Below are 18,339 nucleotides of genomic sequence, written 5' to 3'. Positions count from 1 at the left end.
AACCACTACCACCAGCAGAAAAAAAGCCCCACATTCCACCACTGGTTATATCAACAAAAACTTGAACAAACACTTTTCCATAGCAGACATGCGATGCATTTAACATTTTACATCAATTCCTGTTTTTACTAGTATATGTAACATTCAACTAGTGGCACTGCAAGTGCTATAAATTTTATTAAAAACTCCCCAAATGCATTTTATTACATTTCTGCTTCAACAAGGACCATACATTATGATACCCGTAGAGATGCCCTCTCAAGTAAAATGAAAGAATGTCTCATTGGAAGAAATTACTTTATTAACCAAAATCTGATCTCATTCAATTTTTAACGGTTTGATTTTGCAACACGCTCAAGTTCATCTTTCTTCTTGATAGCATAGGAGTTGGAAGATCCCTGAAATCAAGATATAAATGTTAACACAATTGACAAAACAGTTTGATACTTGTAAAAAAACTAATGTGGCACTAACTTTTAAATTTCTGTACATATTTAAAAATGCTGCTGCTGTTGAATGCCATCTCATTTAAATAAACAAGCAAAGAAACTATTGGGAATTGCTACTCTGCACTGCATTATTTTCTATGACAAACCAAAATTTTGAAGCACATCTCAGTTTAACAACATTACATGCACATATACAGGCTTCTTTCACAATTCCTGTTAAAGGCTACTAACAGTTATATACAGGGTACATTTTTTTTTTGTGGTTTTAGGGCGCGCAACTTCAACGGTCAATAGCGCCCAGACTACGTTTGGAATGCACCGCGAGTCACAAGTTTAAAACAGCAACAAAACGGAAAACACGATAAAAGACACTGACAGGCATAGGATTAAAAAAAGAAAACAGCTTAATCAAATGTCCTTAGAGAGGGTTGTCAAATTGATAAAATGAAGAACGCGAGCAGCTGCTCGTGGGTCATCCACTAAAATGGCATCTAGAGTACATGGCAGGCCAAGATCAAGACGCAGTGTGTTAAAATCCGGACAGGAGATTAAAATGTGGCGGACCATCAGCAATTGCCCCATGTCCGAGGCTGGAGGACCGCAGCCTTGACCGCGGCATCTGCAGCTTCGTTCCCACTGATACCGACACGGCCAGGAACCCACATAAAGCTAACCGGAGAACCGACGTCCACCAGCTGCTGAAGAGAGCGTTGGATCCGGTGCACGAAAGGGTGAACCAGGTACGGATCACTGAGGCTCTGGATGGCGCTCAGGGAATTGGAGCAGATGACATAAGCAGAATGTCGGTGGCGGCAGATGTAAAGAACAGCCTGGTAGAGGGCAAAGAGCTCAGCTGTGAAGACCGAACAATGGCCATGGAGCCGGTATTTGAAACTTTGTGCCCCGACAATAAAAGAACACCCGACCCCGTCATTGGTCTTAGAGCCATCTGTATAAATGAAGGTCATATTAATGGACTTCGAACGAAGTTCGACAAAACGGGAGTGGTAGACTGAACCGGGGGGTAACCTCCTTTGGGAGCGAGCAGAGGTCAAGGTGGACGCGAACCCGAGCCTGGAGCCAAGGTGGCGTGTGGCTCTCGCCCACTCGAAAGGTTGCAGGGAGTGAAAAATTAAGGTGTTGAAGGAGGTGACGAAAGCGAACTCCAGGGGGTAGCAGGGCAGAGACATACAACCCGTATTGACGGTCGAGAGAGTCATCAAAAAAGGAACGATAAGACGGGTGGTCGGGCATTGCCAGTAGCCGACAGGCATACCGACAAAGCAGTATATCGCGCCGGTAGTTGAGTGGCAATTCACCAGCGTCAGCATGAAGACTCTCGACGGGACTAGTATAAAACGCTCAGATTGCAAGTCGTAAACCCCGATGTTGTACGGAGTTGAGGCGGCGTAAGATGGATGGCCATGCAGAGGAGTATACGAAGCTCCCATAATCCAGCTTGGAGCGGATGATCGACCGATATAGGCGAAGTAGGACGGTTCGATCCACTACCCACGACATACCACTGAGAACACGGAGGACATTTAGAGAACGGGTACAACGGGCAGCCAAAAATGACATGTGGAGACCAGCTAAGTTTCCTGTCAAATGTAAGACCTAAAAATTTTGTCGTCTCCACAAATGGGAGAGCAACGGGACCGAGTCGTAAGGACGGTGGGAGAAACTCTTTGTAGCGCCAGAAGTTAATACAGACAGTCTTCTCGGCAGAAAAACGGAAGCCATTGGCGACACTCCAGGAGTAAAGACGGTCAAGAGAACGCTGAAGACAGCGCTCCAGGAAACATGTACGCGGCGCGCTGCAATAGATGGTAAAATCGTCCACGAAAAGGGAGCCTGATACATCAGCTGGGAGGCAATCCATTATTGGATTGATCGCTATGGCGAAGAGAGCGACGCTCAAAACTGAGCCCTGTGGCACCCCATTCTCCTGGCGAAAGGTGTGACAGGACAGAACCCACACGTACCCTGAACTGTCGATCCATTAAAAAGGAACGAATAAAAAGAGGGAGGCGACCGCGAAGGCCCCATGTATGCATGGTGCGGAGAATGCCCGCCCTCCAACAGGTGTCTTAAGCCTTCTCCAAATCAAAGGACACAGCCGCGGTCGGGCGCTTCCGCAGGAAGTTATTCATAATGAAGGTCGACAAGGTAACCAGATGGTCAATAGCAGAGCGGCGCCTACGAAATCCACATTGTACATTGGTAAGTAGGCGTCGAGACTCGAGCAGCCAAACCAAACGGGAGTTAACCATTCGCTCCATCACTTTACAGACACAGCTGGTAAGCGAGATGGGTCGATAACTGGAAGGCAAATGCTTGTCCTTCCCCGGCTTAGGGATCAGGACAACAATAGACTCGCACCAGCATGCGGGAACATGTCCCTCAATCCAGATGCGATTGTAAGTACGAAGAAGAAAAACCTTTACCCGCAGGAGAAAGGTTCTTCAGCATCTGAATATGAATAGAATCAAGCCCTGGAGCGGAGGACCGTGATCGGCCAAGTGCGTTTTCGAGTTCCCTCATGGTGAATGGGGCATTATAACTTTCACGATTCGAGGAGCGGAAGTTAGGTGGCCTAGCCTCCTCTGCCTGTTTGCGGGGGAGGAAGGCAGGGTGGTAATGAGCGGAGCTCGAAACCTCTGCGAAAAAGTGGCCGAAGGCATTGGAGACAGCCTCAGGGGCCACAAGGATGTCATTCGCGACCGTCAAGCCAGAAACTGGTGAGTGGACCTTAGTGCCAGATAGCTGACGCAGGCTACCGCAGACAACAGAAGGAGTAAAACTGTTGAAGGTGCTTGTGAAAGCAGCCCAGCTGGCTTTCTTGCTTTCTTTAATAATACGACAACACTGTGCACGTAATCATTTATAATTGATAAAATTCACCACTGTAGGGTGGCGTTTAAAGGTGCGTAAAGCACGTCGACGAGCACGTAAAGCGTCTCTACATGCTGCGGTCCACCAGGGGACCGGCACGTGACGTGGAGAAGAAGTAGGGTGAGGGATGGAATATTCAGCAGCAGGGAGAATGACTTCCGTGAGGTGTGCGACCTGACAATCGCAGCTTGTGAAGGGTTGATCCTGAAAGGTCGCCCTGGAAGAGAAGAGCCCCCAGTCTGCTTTGGAGATGGTGCAACTAGATGAGCACGGAGAGGGGGTATGCTGCAGGAGATGGATAACACATGGGAAGTGGTCGCTCGAATATGTATCAGAAAGTGCATACCACTCAAACCGGCGTGCAAGTTGGGGAGTACATATAGAGAGATCTAAATGGGAATAGGTGTGAGATGTGTCCGAAAGAAAAGTAGGGGCGCCAGTATTGAGGCAGACAAGATTGAGCTGGTTGAAAAGGTCTGCTAACAGGGAGCCCCTCGGGCAGGATGCTGGAGAGCCCCAAAGGGGATGGTGGGCATTGAAGTCTCCAGTTAACAAAAATGGTGCAGGTAGCTGAGAAATAAGTTGCCTCATGTCTGCCCTGGTAACGGCAGATGACGATGGAGTGTAAACGGTACAAAAGGAAAACGTAAAAGTGGGGAGAGTAATGCGGATGGCAACTGCCTGCAGGCCGGTGTGCAACGTGATGGGATCGTAGTAAATATCATCCCAGACCAGCAACATAACCCCTCCATGAGCCGAGATACCTACCACAGGGGGTAGGTCAAAACGCACAGAGGTGTAGTGTGCCAAGGCAATTTGATCGCATGGGCGTAGCTTCGTTTCCTGGGCGTAGCTTCGTTTCCTGGAGGGCTACGACGAGCGGACGGTGCAAGCGGAGCAGCAACTTCAAGTCCTCTCGGTTGGAGCGAATGCTGCGAATATTCCAGTGAATAAGTGCCATCGTAAGAAGAAAAGGAAGATGAAAGAAGTGGTCACCTCGAAGGCCGCTGAGGGCCTGGCTTCGTGCGAGCACTGCCGCCGCTATCAGTAGGCGGACAGTCATCGTCCAGTGGTTCTATAGGTTCATCGGCCATCTTGGTAAGATGGCCGGGAGGGGGAGCTTCCTCCGCCGGTGAACGGCCAGATGTTCGGCTACCAGCAGTGTGGCCAGGCGAAACGGATGACGGCCTGGGGCGGCAACCGCTGGGTGGCGCAGGAGAAGAAATGCGCCGTGGCGGAGAAGGAGAACTGTGCTTCCTATGAGCCTTCTTGGAAGGTCGTTTGGTGGAAGTACCGGTCGATGGCTGGGAGGTCGAGGTATGTAGGAAGTCTGCACGGGACGGTTCCTTCTTGAAGGGCCGTGCATCTGACTTCTGGGTCTTCGTCTTAGCAGAAGCTGATAAAGGAGCTGGTATCTGTGGGGTGATGGGAGGAAGAGGAGACGTCGACCGCGCGATCTTAGCACTGGCCAAACGGACGACCGCGGTGCTGAAGGTCAGATCGCATGTCTGGGTTGCCACCTCCCTGGTAGTCCGAGGAGAGGCGAGGCGAGGCGAGGACAGTACTGTATTTCCCTGTTGGGAGCAGCGTGGGCTTCCTACTAGCCAATAGCTTGCGAGCAGCCGAGGTGGACACTTTCTCTTTGACCCGAATTTCTTGGATACAGCGTTCTTCCTTATAGACGGGACAGTCGCGGGAGGATGTGGCATGGTCACCCTGACAGTTCACACGACGAGGAGACGGAGGTGGACAGTCACCCTCATGGGCATCCCTGCCACAAGTGACACATTTAGCCGCATTGGAACAAGACTGTCGAGTGTGATTGAAACGCTGACACTGGTAGCAGCGCGTAGGTGTCGGGACATAGGGGCGAACAGAAATAACCTCGTAGCCCGCCTTGATGCGCGATGGCAGCTTAACTCTATCAAAAGTCAAGAAAAGTGTCCGGGTCGGTACAAGGTCATTGTTGACCTTTTTCATGACCCTATGGACAGCCGTCACGCCCTGCTCAGCGAGGAAAGATTGAATCTCCTCGTCAGTCAATCCGTCAAGGGATCTAGTGTAGACCACACCACGAGACGAATTCAAAGTTCGGTGAGCCTCCACCCGGACAGGGAACGTGTACAGGAGTGTGGCCCGAAGCAGTTTTTGTGCCTGAAAGGCGCTCTCAGTTTCTAGTAATAAGGTACCGTTACGCAACCTGGTACAAGATTTGACAGATCCGGCTATGGCATCTGCGCCCTTCTGGATAACGAAAGGGTTGCCAGAGGAAAAATCCTTTCCATCCTCAGATCGAGAAACGACGAGGAACTGTGGGGCAGGCGGTAGTACTTTTGTCACTGTTGGCTGGTCAAGTTTCCGTTTTTGGGCAGAAGTCGAGAGAGATGGAGTGAAATCCATTGCAGAGGAATCCCCCATGATTGCCAGCGTCTCCGATGGCGCGCTCCTTCCTTGTGGGGACCCTCTCAGAGGGCACTCCCGCCTTAGGTGAATGTTTACACCTCAGGTCACACCTCCCGAGAAACAGACGGAGGGACCATCCCGAGAAACAGACGGAGGGACCAATCGGCATGGTCAGAAGGTATCAGCTCAGGCAATCACCCCTCCCTGGGCCTGGCCTTTACCAGGGGGTACGTGAGTGCCTTACATGTCTACCCAGGGCGGGGAATTACGTGTTACCCCGTCACCGGCTACGCGTACGATTGCGTGGGTTGGCCTTCAGGCGCGCACAGGGAGGAAGGAAGAAGAGGAAAAAGAAGAGAGAGAGGGAGAGGGAGAGAGAGAGGACAGACTGTCTCAAACGCCGAGGCGGAGACCAGAGAAGGCAAGGAGAAGGCAAGGAGAAGAAGACAAGGGAAAGAGTAAAGAAGACAGTGAGATGGAGAAGAGCGAAGAAAGGAACCAACCAAAGGAAGGAAGAAACGAGAAGTGAAAAAGCAAAATGACCGCAAATAGAGGTCGTGGAACCGTCCGTCTCCGGACGCAGGTGCTAACTACCCCCTTGAGGGGGATGGACTCCTTTTAGTCGCGTCTTACGACAGGCAGGAAGACCTCGGGCCTATTCTAACCCCCGGACCCGCTGCTGCCCCCTGTGAGAATCGAACTCACGACCCCTGGTTTACAAGACCAGTGCTCTGCCCCTGAGCTAAGGAGGCACAGGGTACTTAGAAGATATAGGACTTATGTCCAACCAAGGTATAGTTCGGATATAAAGCCTGTTTTAAGATCAGATCACTTTCCAATCTCAATTTTCATAGTACAGAACAAATGATGTTCTTTTCGATTTGCAGCTCTTATTTTTTCCTGCAGTTAAAATTATTGAATATAGTTTCCACCTTTTACACATAACACCTTTTTCTTGCTACCCAAAAATTTTTTGGGACCTCTGCCTCACCAGTGGGTTTTGTTTACTGAAAACTGTAATAATGTGTTATACCTTATGTTGTAACTGATCTAACAAAATGAGGCCCAATGACAGTTTTTATTCATACCTAGATGTTACTTTATACGATTTTGCAGGACCATCTGTAGGAGTCCTGCACTGACAGCTTATCTGCAAACCAAACTATGTAAATGTGAATTTTAGCAATGAGTTAACACATTCTTTTATTTTTAAAAATCTGATTTTGGTGTGGCAAAATGTTTGGTATATATATTAGTTATTACTCACATTTTGTTGTGACAGATTCTTATTCTTTCCTGTTATGAGAGTACTGCACACACACACACACACACACACACACACACTAAGTGTACTTTTTATAATTTTGGTTTAAACAAATTCCTTTTCACTTTCCAAAAAGAGTAGTTAATCATGTGTGTCCTAACCTCATCAGCATTCATTGGTTCCAACCGAGTGAGTGCACGCGCACATGTGTGCACCTTTAACAGCTACACAATAAAATAAACAACTTATGCCAAAAAATTTGTTTCACATTTCTAGATCATACCATATAAAAATAAACAGCACCCATGACTCCATAATAGTCAGGAAACTGACAATCACAGAGTAATGCTCCACAGGCCGAGCAGAACACCCATAAACAATTAGGCAGAGGAGCAGGATCAATCAATATACACAAGACAAACATGCAGGGACTTTAAAACAAGATACTCAGGGCACCTTAGAGCCCTAAAAAGTTAGAGCACCCATAGCACATTTGCTGACCACGTAATAGCCTATAACCACCACTCAACTTCAATAGAAACATATTTAAAAATACTGAAATCCAGCCACAACCTACTTTGCAAACAAATAGAAGGAAGCTTCTACATACAGAAGAAAAGTTTTAAATGAATACAATAAACTCTGTAAAGGCACATTATTTAATACATTAAAGGAACTTCATAGACTTTACAGAAAAGGGCACAAACAAAGGAGGCCCCCCAACATATAATGTAAAATCCAAGTACGTACAAAACCCTTCAAAAACTGTCTTTAGGCATCATTTAGCTAGATCAGTTACAAACTAAAATATGACCACCTTTTACAGTTTTTCAATGACCAAAATTCACTGATAGCACAGTGGTGCCAAAACATGTTTGGGTAACGAGGAAGAAACAGTGTTTTGCATAAAAGGCGGTATGTATATCCAACAACAGAACGAAATGGTACAACTGCACAATGTATTTGTCAAGTATATTTTCCAAATCACTTGTCCATCAAATGCTATTTCAGTCCAACTGTGGACTTTGTATATGAAAGACTGTCTTTTGTGCAAACAATTAGCAGGGTCACCATGTGGAGGTGGTCTTGCAGAGCACACCCAGTAAGGGCTCACTGTCGTCGTGTATACTGTGAAATAGAAATTTGGAAGTGATCTGAAATTTAAACATATTTTACATCAGAAGAGTACATTTCCCGACATGCCTTCTTTATCAAAATTTTATCAACTACACTCTCCATACAACCAATAGAAGCCTTTAATAAGAGCTGTCAAATTCTAACTTAGAAGTGTAAATAAATAGTATATTTTACAAACCTTTGCTGCATTAATGAGTTCATCAGCAACACATTCCGCAATAGTTTTAATATTCCTGAAAGCTGCTTCTCTTGCTCCAGTACACAGCAACCAGATTGCCTGAACAGTAAAAGGTTTCACGATTTCCACAATTTATGACAATATTACTAAAAAACACACACACACACACACACACACACACACACACACACACTAAGGACAGACATATGTAGACTAGTAAACAAGCCAAAGTGCATGTATTACTTGAAATCATATTCATCATAAGAATATCTACATCTACATCTACATCCATACTCCGCAAGCCACCTGACGGTGTGTGGCGGAGGGTACCTTGAGTACCTCTATCGGTTCTCCCTTCTATTCCATTCTCGTATTGTTCGTGGAAAGAAGGATTGTCGGTATGCCTCTGTGTGGGCTCTAATCTCTCTGATTTTATCCTCACGGTCTCTTCGCAAGATATACGTAGGAGGGAGCAATATACTGCTTGACTCTTCGGTGAAGGTATGTTCTCGAAACTTTGACAAAAGCCCGTACCGAGCTACTGAGCGTCTCTCCTGCAGAGTCTTCCACTGGAGTTTATCTATCATCTCCGTAACGCTTTCGCGATTACTAAATGATCCTGTAACGAAGCGCGCTGCTCTCCGTTGGATCTTCTCTATCTCTTCTATCAACCCTATCTGGTACGGATCCCACACTGCTGGGCGAACAAGCGTACTGTAACCTACTTCCTTTGTTTTCGGATTGCATTTCCTTAGGATTCTTCCAATGAATCTCAGTCTGGCATCTGCTTTACCGACAATCAACATTATATGATCTTTCCATTTTAAATCACTCCTAATGCGTACTCCCAGATAATTTATGGTATTAACTGCTTCCAGTTGCTGACCTGCTATTTTGTAGCTAAATGATAAAGGATCTATCTTTCTGTGTACTCGCAGCACATTACACTTGTCTACATTGAGATTCAATTGCCATTCCCTGCACCATGCGTCAATTTGCTGCAGATCCTCCTGCATTTCAGTACAATTTTCCATTGTTACAACCTCTCGATACACCACAGTATCATTCGCAAAAAGCCTCAGTGAACTTCCGATGTCATCCACAAGGTCATTTATGTATATTGTGAATAGCAACGGTCCTATGACACTCCCCTGCGGCACACCTGAAATCACTCTTACTTCGGAAGACTTCTCTCCATTGAGAATGACATGCTGCGTCCTGTTATCTAGGAACTCCTCAATCCAATCACACAATTGGTCTGATAGCCCATATGCTCTTACTTTGTTCATTAATATGTGAAATAATGGATGACATTTATGGATTAACATTTGCAACTATATTAATAATGAAAACAATGATACAATTGCACTCAATACATGCCATGACACTACCAGCATGATAAAAAATTAAAGCCAATTCATAATTGCAAAAAGTTTACATTAAGAACAACTACTCCAATTCAAGTAGTGTGACACCTGCAATTTCTGATCAAGAATAATTTTGATGTTAAGCTACTACCTGAACCCAAACCCAACTTCTAGCTACTATTATAACTCAAAACCAAACTGTCACACCAAAAAATATATGAGCAATGTAAGTCTAAAATCTGTTTAATCTTTTCTACCCACTCACATTAAGGAAAGCTCATCAGAACCACCTAGACTAATACCACAGTCTAACGAGAGTCTTGACACTTCGCTTTGCATTTTACTGCCTACTGGGCCAGCAGTGCGCCAAGTGACATTTAAGTAAATCTCTTCGGCGCGATCATGAAAGTGAACGGTAGTTTATTTTTGTTTGTGCAATGTTTTTTTTACAAACAGGAGTGCCTGTAGTGCAATAAATTACAGCAAAACCAACAAGAAGATACCACATCTAACTTTTTTTTAGGTTTCCTAAGGACAGCGAGAGGTATATACCATCATGTTGTTAAATTGTATCATCAGGATTCGCTTACAAGATAAATGTTTCATTTTAGGAGCGGAATGGCTAGTTAATAGCAGATGAGAAGATCTTATGAAAAAAGACCCTGTTTACCTTTATAACAATGTTAAGTTTTGTTCACTACACTTTGAACAAAACCAGTTCATGAATGCAGACAGTAATAAACTCGTGCAGAATGCAGTACACTGACTGACATCCCTAATGAGCCACCTCAACTGACAAAGAGAAAACTGCCACACAGGTTCGGTAATCCATCTAAAGCTGTAAAACACTCCTGTGGCTCAGAAGCAGCCAGTTCAACTCTGTTTATCAGTGTCAGGTTTATATGAATCATCAACAAAGACCTATCATTGTAGGTACAGACAGCAACAGAAACTGTCAATAACAATATCAGAAATGTCAATATCATACATAAGATGCACAGACATGTACCTCAAAATTCAAAAGTGATGAACGCCTCATGTGTCGTTCCCTAGGTCTACTGTACTGTCATTGCTTGTTGCCACGAATATGGTCTTCGTCTTTACATTGTTCTAATTGCTGATATTGATGTGGTAAGCTACAGTTTTGTCAAACGCCTCAAGTGTTTCTCCATGAGTGTGTTGTAGTTTGCCATTGGATTCATGATTTTTACCCCTACTTGCACTTATTTTAGAATCATCTTACAAGCATCAAATATTTTGTAAATCACATAGAAAAGGGATGCGAAACAAACATTATGTTTATGACACATCTTACATTCTCATTTCTCGCCGCTTGGAGCGCCAGTGTTGCTCCAGCTGTCAAACAGTAACAACTTTTACGGCAGTTAGTGTCGCAACTGTTATATTAGACTGTGCTAATAGTTAGGTTTACACAAAGGAAAGTTCTATTTATCTATTCCTACAACAGCTTACCTGATTCACTCTCCTTAACGGAGACACATCAACTGCTTGACGACGCACTGTTCCTGCTCTACCGATACGTGTCGAGTCTTCCCGGGGACCTGAATTAATTATAGCTGACACTAAAACCTGCAGCGGATTCTGTAAATGAAATTTTCAATGAAACAAATCTCTATTATATCAGGTTTCTTTTCAGGCACAATGATAACAAAAAAGAACTATACCTCTCCCGTAAGAAGGTGTATGATTTCAAATGCGTGCTTTACAATGCGCACAGCCATTAACTTCTTTCCATTGTTGCGGCCATGCATCATAAGTGAATTAGTTAATCTTTCCACAATTGGGCACTGCGCCTTGCGGAATCTCTTGGCTGCGTATCGCCCAGCAGAATGGGGAAGATATTTGGCATTCTTTTCTTTGACAGCAATGTAATCCTGTCAATAAAAACATAACCCACTGAGGAATGAACATACACACATATACTATAATAAGCGTAACATTGTCATGGATTAAAACAGTGATCCAGGAAGGTTAGAATAAATGTTTTTCTTTCAATCATCATAAAACATTTGGTCCTTATACCATCAGTTTCAGTCAGCAATGACCATCCGCAGAAAAAACGGAAATGAAATACAACTAGTGGGCAACTTACCTCTTACACAATAAAATACCCCATTAACGAAAAATAATTTTCATGGCTGTAGAAACCTGCACTTAAAATATGATGAGAGGTATCTGCTTTAAAACATGTCCTCATAACAGAGCTATAGTGGCATCATCACAAAATATACACACGATCTGCTTAGGCTTGTCGCACAGAGTGCAAGGCGGTGCTGTGAATTTATTGGAAGAGCTCACAATTTATAAAGTCAAAAAACAGGAGCCAGCAAAAGCTCAATGGGCAATGCAATTTTGTATTCAATGTCTACTTTCAAATAACATACGGGATTGCTGCCGGGTGACGTCGTCGACCACTGTTGATATTTCGACAGGAGCACACCCTGCCATTCTCAAGGCACAACTGCAGTGGTGCCTTGAGAATGGCAAGGTGTGTGCCTGTCGAAATATCAGCGGTGGCCGACATCACCCGGCAGCAAACCCGTAAGTTATTTGAACATTCAATTTGACGGGAAAAGTCAAGGTCTCAATGTCTACTTTGCTTTATTTAATAATGTTTTCCTTAATTACTGAACGCCTCTAGTGTATGTATATACTGCCTTCTTGTTACATAGTACAGAGTGCTCATTTTATTCTTAGGTTTGATTGGCCCTTCTCCGTTTATATAATACATTGAATGAACAAAATGATCTTATTATGTGATGGTACATTATTTTATTATACTTTTCTTGGAATGACATGTTATGAGGTACGTGAGGCCCTCTGGCGATTACGTTCCTCGAACTTAACTACACTGTATTCTGACAACTGCGCCAACAAACGTCGCTCATAACTTCGGTCTTTTCTTTAAATAGCGGACTGTACAGGGTGCTTCCTGTTGACCTAGAATTCTGAGATTTGGCAAGGAGCAAAGTTTCATAGTCAGTGAAGTGAAAAATCTCAAAATCGTGAAATTATATAACATAAGAAATATCTTTTGGCGTAGGGAAACATTACATTCATCATCTCTCAAAAGTGTAATAGGTGAACAACATAAAATGTAAGTTGTAGCCATGTTTTAGTAAGTTAATAAAAAATGTTTTATTAATCATCTCTCACAACATAACCAAACTGAAGTCCCCCATTTTCTTCTTTTTGTTTGTCCAGGATAGTCTGAGGAACTACTGTAGAGATTTTAATAGTCTTTGAATCCTGGGACCAATATCTAGCCAGTATTGATATTGGTAAGAAAAATTCTTGAGCTCCTCAATTCCCAGGATGGAACCCTCAGTGCAAGAGTCCTACTCGCATTCTGCCATTTCTATTAGCTCCATAAGCTTGTTCTTCAGCATGTTATTTTTATCTAAAATGATCACACAAGCATATCATAATCACAAATCAACACTTAGCCATTTCCTTTTGACAATTTTAAATTTAACTTAATTCAGTTTTAAACATTTTGCTGCTGTGTGCGTTTATACATGCTCTGCTAGACCATTCGCCTGGTGTGGGCATGCGTAAACCACTCAGATTTTCCTACAATACTATGGACATCCCTGCTGTGGACAAGTAAATAAATTCCATATAGTGGTGAATTCTAAAGTTTCGAGTATTTATCATGCAACGTATGTGCCTCATTACATGCTGTCACTGGCAACTGATATCTAGAATCATTCATGAGATACGAGTTTTCATGACCACGTGATTCGCAAATGCGCAATGTCAACGCATGCTTCACATACAACCGTTCTTGGAATATAAAACCCAATAACTTGAGAATGAAATGAGATATTCTTCTGCTCTCAATTTTAAATAAGATTCCAATATCTCATCCACATTTCATTCACTGCAATGTATGAGCTAAAATTAACCACACACAAAATTTACACAAAGTGTTTTTTCCTCTGCAAACTTGCAATTTTTGTGCAATGTTTTACTTAATTTGATGCCGCACATTGTAACAGATGAGAAGAAATGCACTTCTCTGAAGGCATCAGACCAAGTTGTTCAAAAATCAATTTGTTTCAACTAACAGTTTTCGATAAATCTGGGAAGTATTTCTTATCAGTCTCTCAGCATAGGCACCAAGCATCTGGCATGTAATACAGCCATAACAAAAGTCACCTTAGTGCGGAATGCAAAGAGCATGTCTGTAGCAGTGGAAAGGTTAACTATTACATTTTGCCACTGTATTAACACATTTGGCAAGCCCACTATAAAATTTTCCCATTGTAATGTTCATTTGCTGTGTTCTGTCTCAATTTTTTAATTGACGAGTAAATGAAGACTTACAGTAGCACGATCTATTGAGCTTACAGCACGAACATAAGTTGTGCCTACTGTACTGCAGTTTCCTATGAACAGTAGTGCTAATGACAATATGACTCCAAAGGCACTGAGGCTTAGTTTACACCATATTTTAAATATTTGCAATGATGCTAAGCTGATTTTATGAAGGTGGCACTACGACTATTACATTAGGACATGCTATAAAACAGGTGTCGTCATTATTTTAAGCACATTTCCACAACCAAGGCACTAGTAATTTTTAGTTATGGCATATGTTATGTTTAAAATGTAATCTGTCCACTAGTACTTCATTTCCCATTTTTGCTGCAGATCTGAAGATGGTTATTGCTGACAAACTGACAGTCCAAGAACCAAACATTTTGTTATCACCGATGGAAAAAATAAATTTATTCTAAATATGATCAAATCAATTACCTGCACCTTCAAAGGCATGCACAATAGATGATATAAACAGCTTTCGAACATTTGAGTAACTGTAGAAATACTTTCGCCTGTAACAATTTTCTTTAGTACAACAGCAATTTGTTGTGTGTGCTTATGGAAGACATTTTTTGATAGTCTTTGTTTTCTTGTTGGTGAAGAGTAACATACATGTGTGTTAAGAAAAATATTTTCCTCCTAACCGCTTAATATTTGAGTTCTATTCTCTACTGATACATACTCTAAAGATGATGCACAATAAAACTGCAGTACTTCAGATTGTATATAACCGTTAACTTTAAATAATAAAAAAAGGGAAAAGAGGAAGAAAACAGAATAAAGAAAGGGAAGAAATTAACAGACAAAGAATGGAACCATAAACTACTGGATGACATAGAATGCCATTCATCCATTACATCTTATAAGCTAAGTGTGCCTACTTAATTGTGTATTTTATGTTAAATGCGTGTTGTCATTTTTAAAATATCTACAATTATTTAGCTGATGTGACAATAGTGTAACTTCATACCACAAGGTGTCCCAATTACTGTCCTCTGCAACCACTGTCAGCACACAGGCCACAATATTTGGTCTCCTTCCAGTTGCCTCACAGTGAGCATCGCATTACAGTCCTCCAGATTGCGCTGACAATGCCTCAGTGATGAAATAATTTCATTCATTGTTGTTCACTCCAACAGTTTGTAAGGTTTGGCAATGGTTTTATGAAAACCTGAATGTATTTTATTCTCAGAATTTCTGAGAAAATTCTCCATGTTCACATGAATAAAGTGAGCTGGAGACTATACTCCAACCAAGTGTGTTCTTTAGCTTGAATAAAAGGATGGGGAAAGTTGCTCAGCTCAAAGAATATTTTCAGATTCCATATGAATAAAACTAGAGAAGTTTCTCAAAAGCAGAGAGCATTCTCTGTTTCTTGAAGTGAGCCCTGTAGCATATTCTGGACTGAGTAAGTAGTGTTGAGGGTATGTTTTACACAGTTTGATCAAAATGGCAGAATTTATATTGCTCGGAATGTAAAAGAAAGATAGATAGAATGAAGAAATACTGGACAGGAAGTGTATAAGTTTATACAGGTTAAACAACAAAAACATTTTACTGGTGAACTTCCTTCACGAAAATCATGAAACAAGAGAGGTGACCTTTCAAAAGAAATGAAAACTTTGTGCTATTTAGCAGACCTAGATTTTTATTCTGGTTTAGGAGAAGCCTTAGGTAAACACCAGGCAGCTGTATCACTGACATTTTAATATGTTCATGTCTCCTTACTGCATAATATGTTAGAAACAAGTAGGCACATCAGCAAAAATAACTAGTTTATTAGAAACCTAGGGATCTGTTTCTTGTAACGACACTGCATGAGCGGCCACTTAAGTACTTGACACTTGAGCACTCCATTATGCGCATATTAAACCAAAATTATCTCAGGTTAGAAAACTGATAGCTCCAGTTTGGAGTACACGAAGATGTGGTGTAGTCTTAAGATTTTAATCACATGAGATAATCAGCTAACTTCAATAGCAAAAATATTTCCCACATGTCACAAATTTGGTGTCATAAAATGCATTTTTGCAAGCATCTGTATATCATTTTAATAATTTGTTGCTGCACATAACACTAAAATTGAAACATAGTGCAGCTCTTCCGGAACACACTGATCCCAGTTCCATATCTGGATGTGGGAGGCAACACACACACACACACACACACACACACACACACACACACACACACACACAGAGTTAGTGAGCGTGTTTTCCGTCCGTCCAAATCTTGTGTGTAGTTTCCTATTATCCCCTAAACGTGCTGAAATGTGTACACCAGAAAACAGATTTACATTCCATTTCTAATACAACAATTACAGAACAATAAAAGGGCAGCAATCTAAAAAAATTAATGTGTTCTCATGACAGTCTCCATTTCCTCTAACTGAATTCTCTCACACAACACACCGACTCAAATTTCCTAAGAACACTTACAAACTTCTTGTAGGCTACTTACATCCTAATATGAACTCCTGCTGTCTTTAAAACTAACCCAGGAATCATTTGTTACCTTCCTATAGTTTCCCATGCACTTTCTCAAATATCACTTTCTAAATGCCATATTCTTTTCAACTACAGTAATTAGGTCACTTCACTGTTCCCTGCACAATTAGTAAAGTACACAGTAAATGTTCAATTTAATGAAGATACGTCTCCTTGTATTATTCTCTACATCCTGCATGAAACAAATGAAATATCACTTGCAATGCACTGGTGTTCATACCTGTAGGGACATGTCTGAAACTTGAACATCGTCGCAACTCCATCTACCAAATAACTTTATTTCTGGCAGTTCTGCAGGCTGAGCAACAGGCAATGTTGCTTCAGTTTCCATCACTGCCGGGTCCTCATCACCCCAGGTCTCGACGTCTGTCATGATGAATGGACCTGCCAAACAGTTTTTATTAAATGCAAGAAATTCAGTGTCTACTGCAATCATCAACCTGTTTAACCACAAAGAGTTCGCAACTGCAAAAATTAAATGCCAATTTCATTTGCACAATCATAATCTGACAGTATAATACACTGAGTCCAACAACCAAACAGTTCAAGCAACTTCAGCAGTCACTGACAACTTATGCAGATTATGTTGTAAACAAGAAGTCTGATGGGACAGCTTGAACTACAGAACACAGTTTGATAGCAATGTGTCATCTGTGTTGAGAGTAGCACACAAATAATACAAAGATTCTTAAAATATCTAAAGCTCTACAGCAGGGATTTGCTCTTATTCGGTACCACACTGTCATATGCTCCTGCACAGAAATATTAACAAATCACTCTAGGGTATTGGATATAAAGCAAACAACAATAGCAACTAACTATTAAAAAAAGGACAGTCCGATATTAGGTAGCGCGACTGTTCGAATCTAACATCTTAATTACCTAAGTACCGAAACCATAGCTTTACACCTGTAGTAATTTAAATTATTCAATGCATTACAGGGCTTGGGGTTCTTACTATCCACAACAAAAACATGCACGAAATTCTCACAATTACCGTTAAATTTAAACTGCATCTATGCGACTATTCTTTAATTGTGACTTCAACAAACAAAACACGGTACATACTAAGCAAACTTTTGGGGTGCGAATCTTATTTTCAATTATTTAATATATTCTACGTCTGGCATTCGAAGAAGTCAAAGTTTACTAGTGCAGTTCAACTTCCAGCACACACAAGTTGCAAACATCATGTGCAGGTAAATTTTTTCATATGATTATAAATACCATCTGACAATTCGTCTCAAACGTTAACGAAAAGTTCGAGTGTCGCGTAACCATATATTATTATATACGAGACATTAAGACATGAATAATGGAGTCACACATATGCATTGCACTCCACGTGCACACGTTTTCACAGCAATCCGTAAGTGTAAATGAATATAGTGTATCCATTTTCAAAAAATACCACCAACGATCAACTAGAAACACCACTAAACTTGACTATGGTAAATCACAAGCTCTCATGATTAATTTCACTTACTTCTTTCACTATAACACCCTTAAACCGTAAGTTCACTACCGGAAAGACGTTCCGATGCACGGTTTCCAAACAAAGAGGCTTCTTACAAGATGAAACTCTTTCCCAGTATTCCTTGTACCAACAGTCACCAATGTTACAAACAAAACTTCGATTTCAATGGGATGAAAATTATGGATTAAACATTTAACTACGCCAGTTTGTTTAAATCTCAGAATTATTTTAAGACACATAAAACTTCAATTCGTCGTAAGTATTGATAATGAAACGAAAAATTCAGAAATTCATCTGACATTAATTTATTGAAGA

At 41.9% G+C, this 18,339-nt stretch overlaps 1 protein-coding gene and 1 non-coding gene across 2 annotated transcripts; both read right to left on the bottom strand.

Annotated features, from left to right (window-relative positions):
• Positions 1-280: 280 nt before the first annotated feature.
• LOC124795870 (40S ribosomal protein S5) lies at positions 281-18,185 on the bottom strand. Its single transcript, XM_047259955.1, has 6 exons — positions 18,034-18,185; positions 16,768-16,931; positions 11,379-11,588; positions 11,167-11,295; positions 8,327-8,425; positions 281-398 (listed from the first exon to the last, which is right to left on the bottom strand). Exons 2-6 carry the CDS (start codon positions 16,918-16,920, stop codon positions 330-332), a joined length of 660 nt encoding a protein of 219 aa, XP_047115911.1. The 5' UTR covers positions 16,921-16,931; positions 18,034-18,185; the 3' UTR covers positions 281-329.
• On the bottom strand, positions 6,428-6,499 carry Trnat-ugu. Its single transcript has one exon. It is a non-coding gene; the product is annotated as a tRNA-Thr (tRNA).
• Positions 18,186-18,339: the final 154 nt, after the last annotated feature.

This window comes from Schistocerca piceifrons, chromosome 1 (genome assembly GCF_021461385.2).
Source record: "Schistocerca piceifrons isolate TAMUIC-IGC-003096 chromosome 1, iqSchPice1.1, whole genome shotgun sequence".
In the NCBI taxonomy this organism is placed as follows: domain Eukaryota; kingdom Metazoa; phylum Arthropoda; class Insecta; order Orthoptera; family Acrididae; genus Schistocerca; species Schistocerca piceifrons.
Note: the sequence above shows the minus strand (reverse complement) of the source record. Positions and strands in the feature narration are given on the sequence as shown.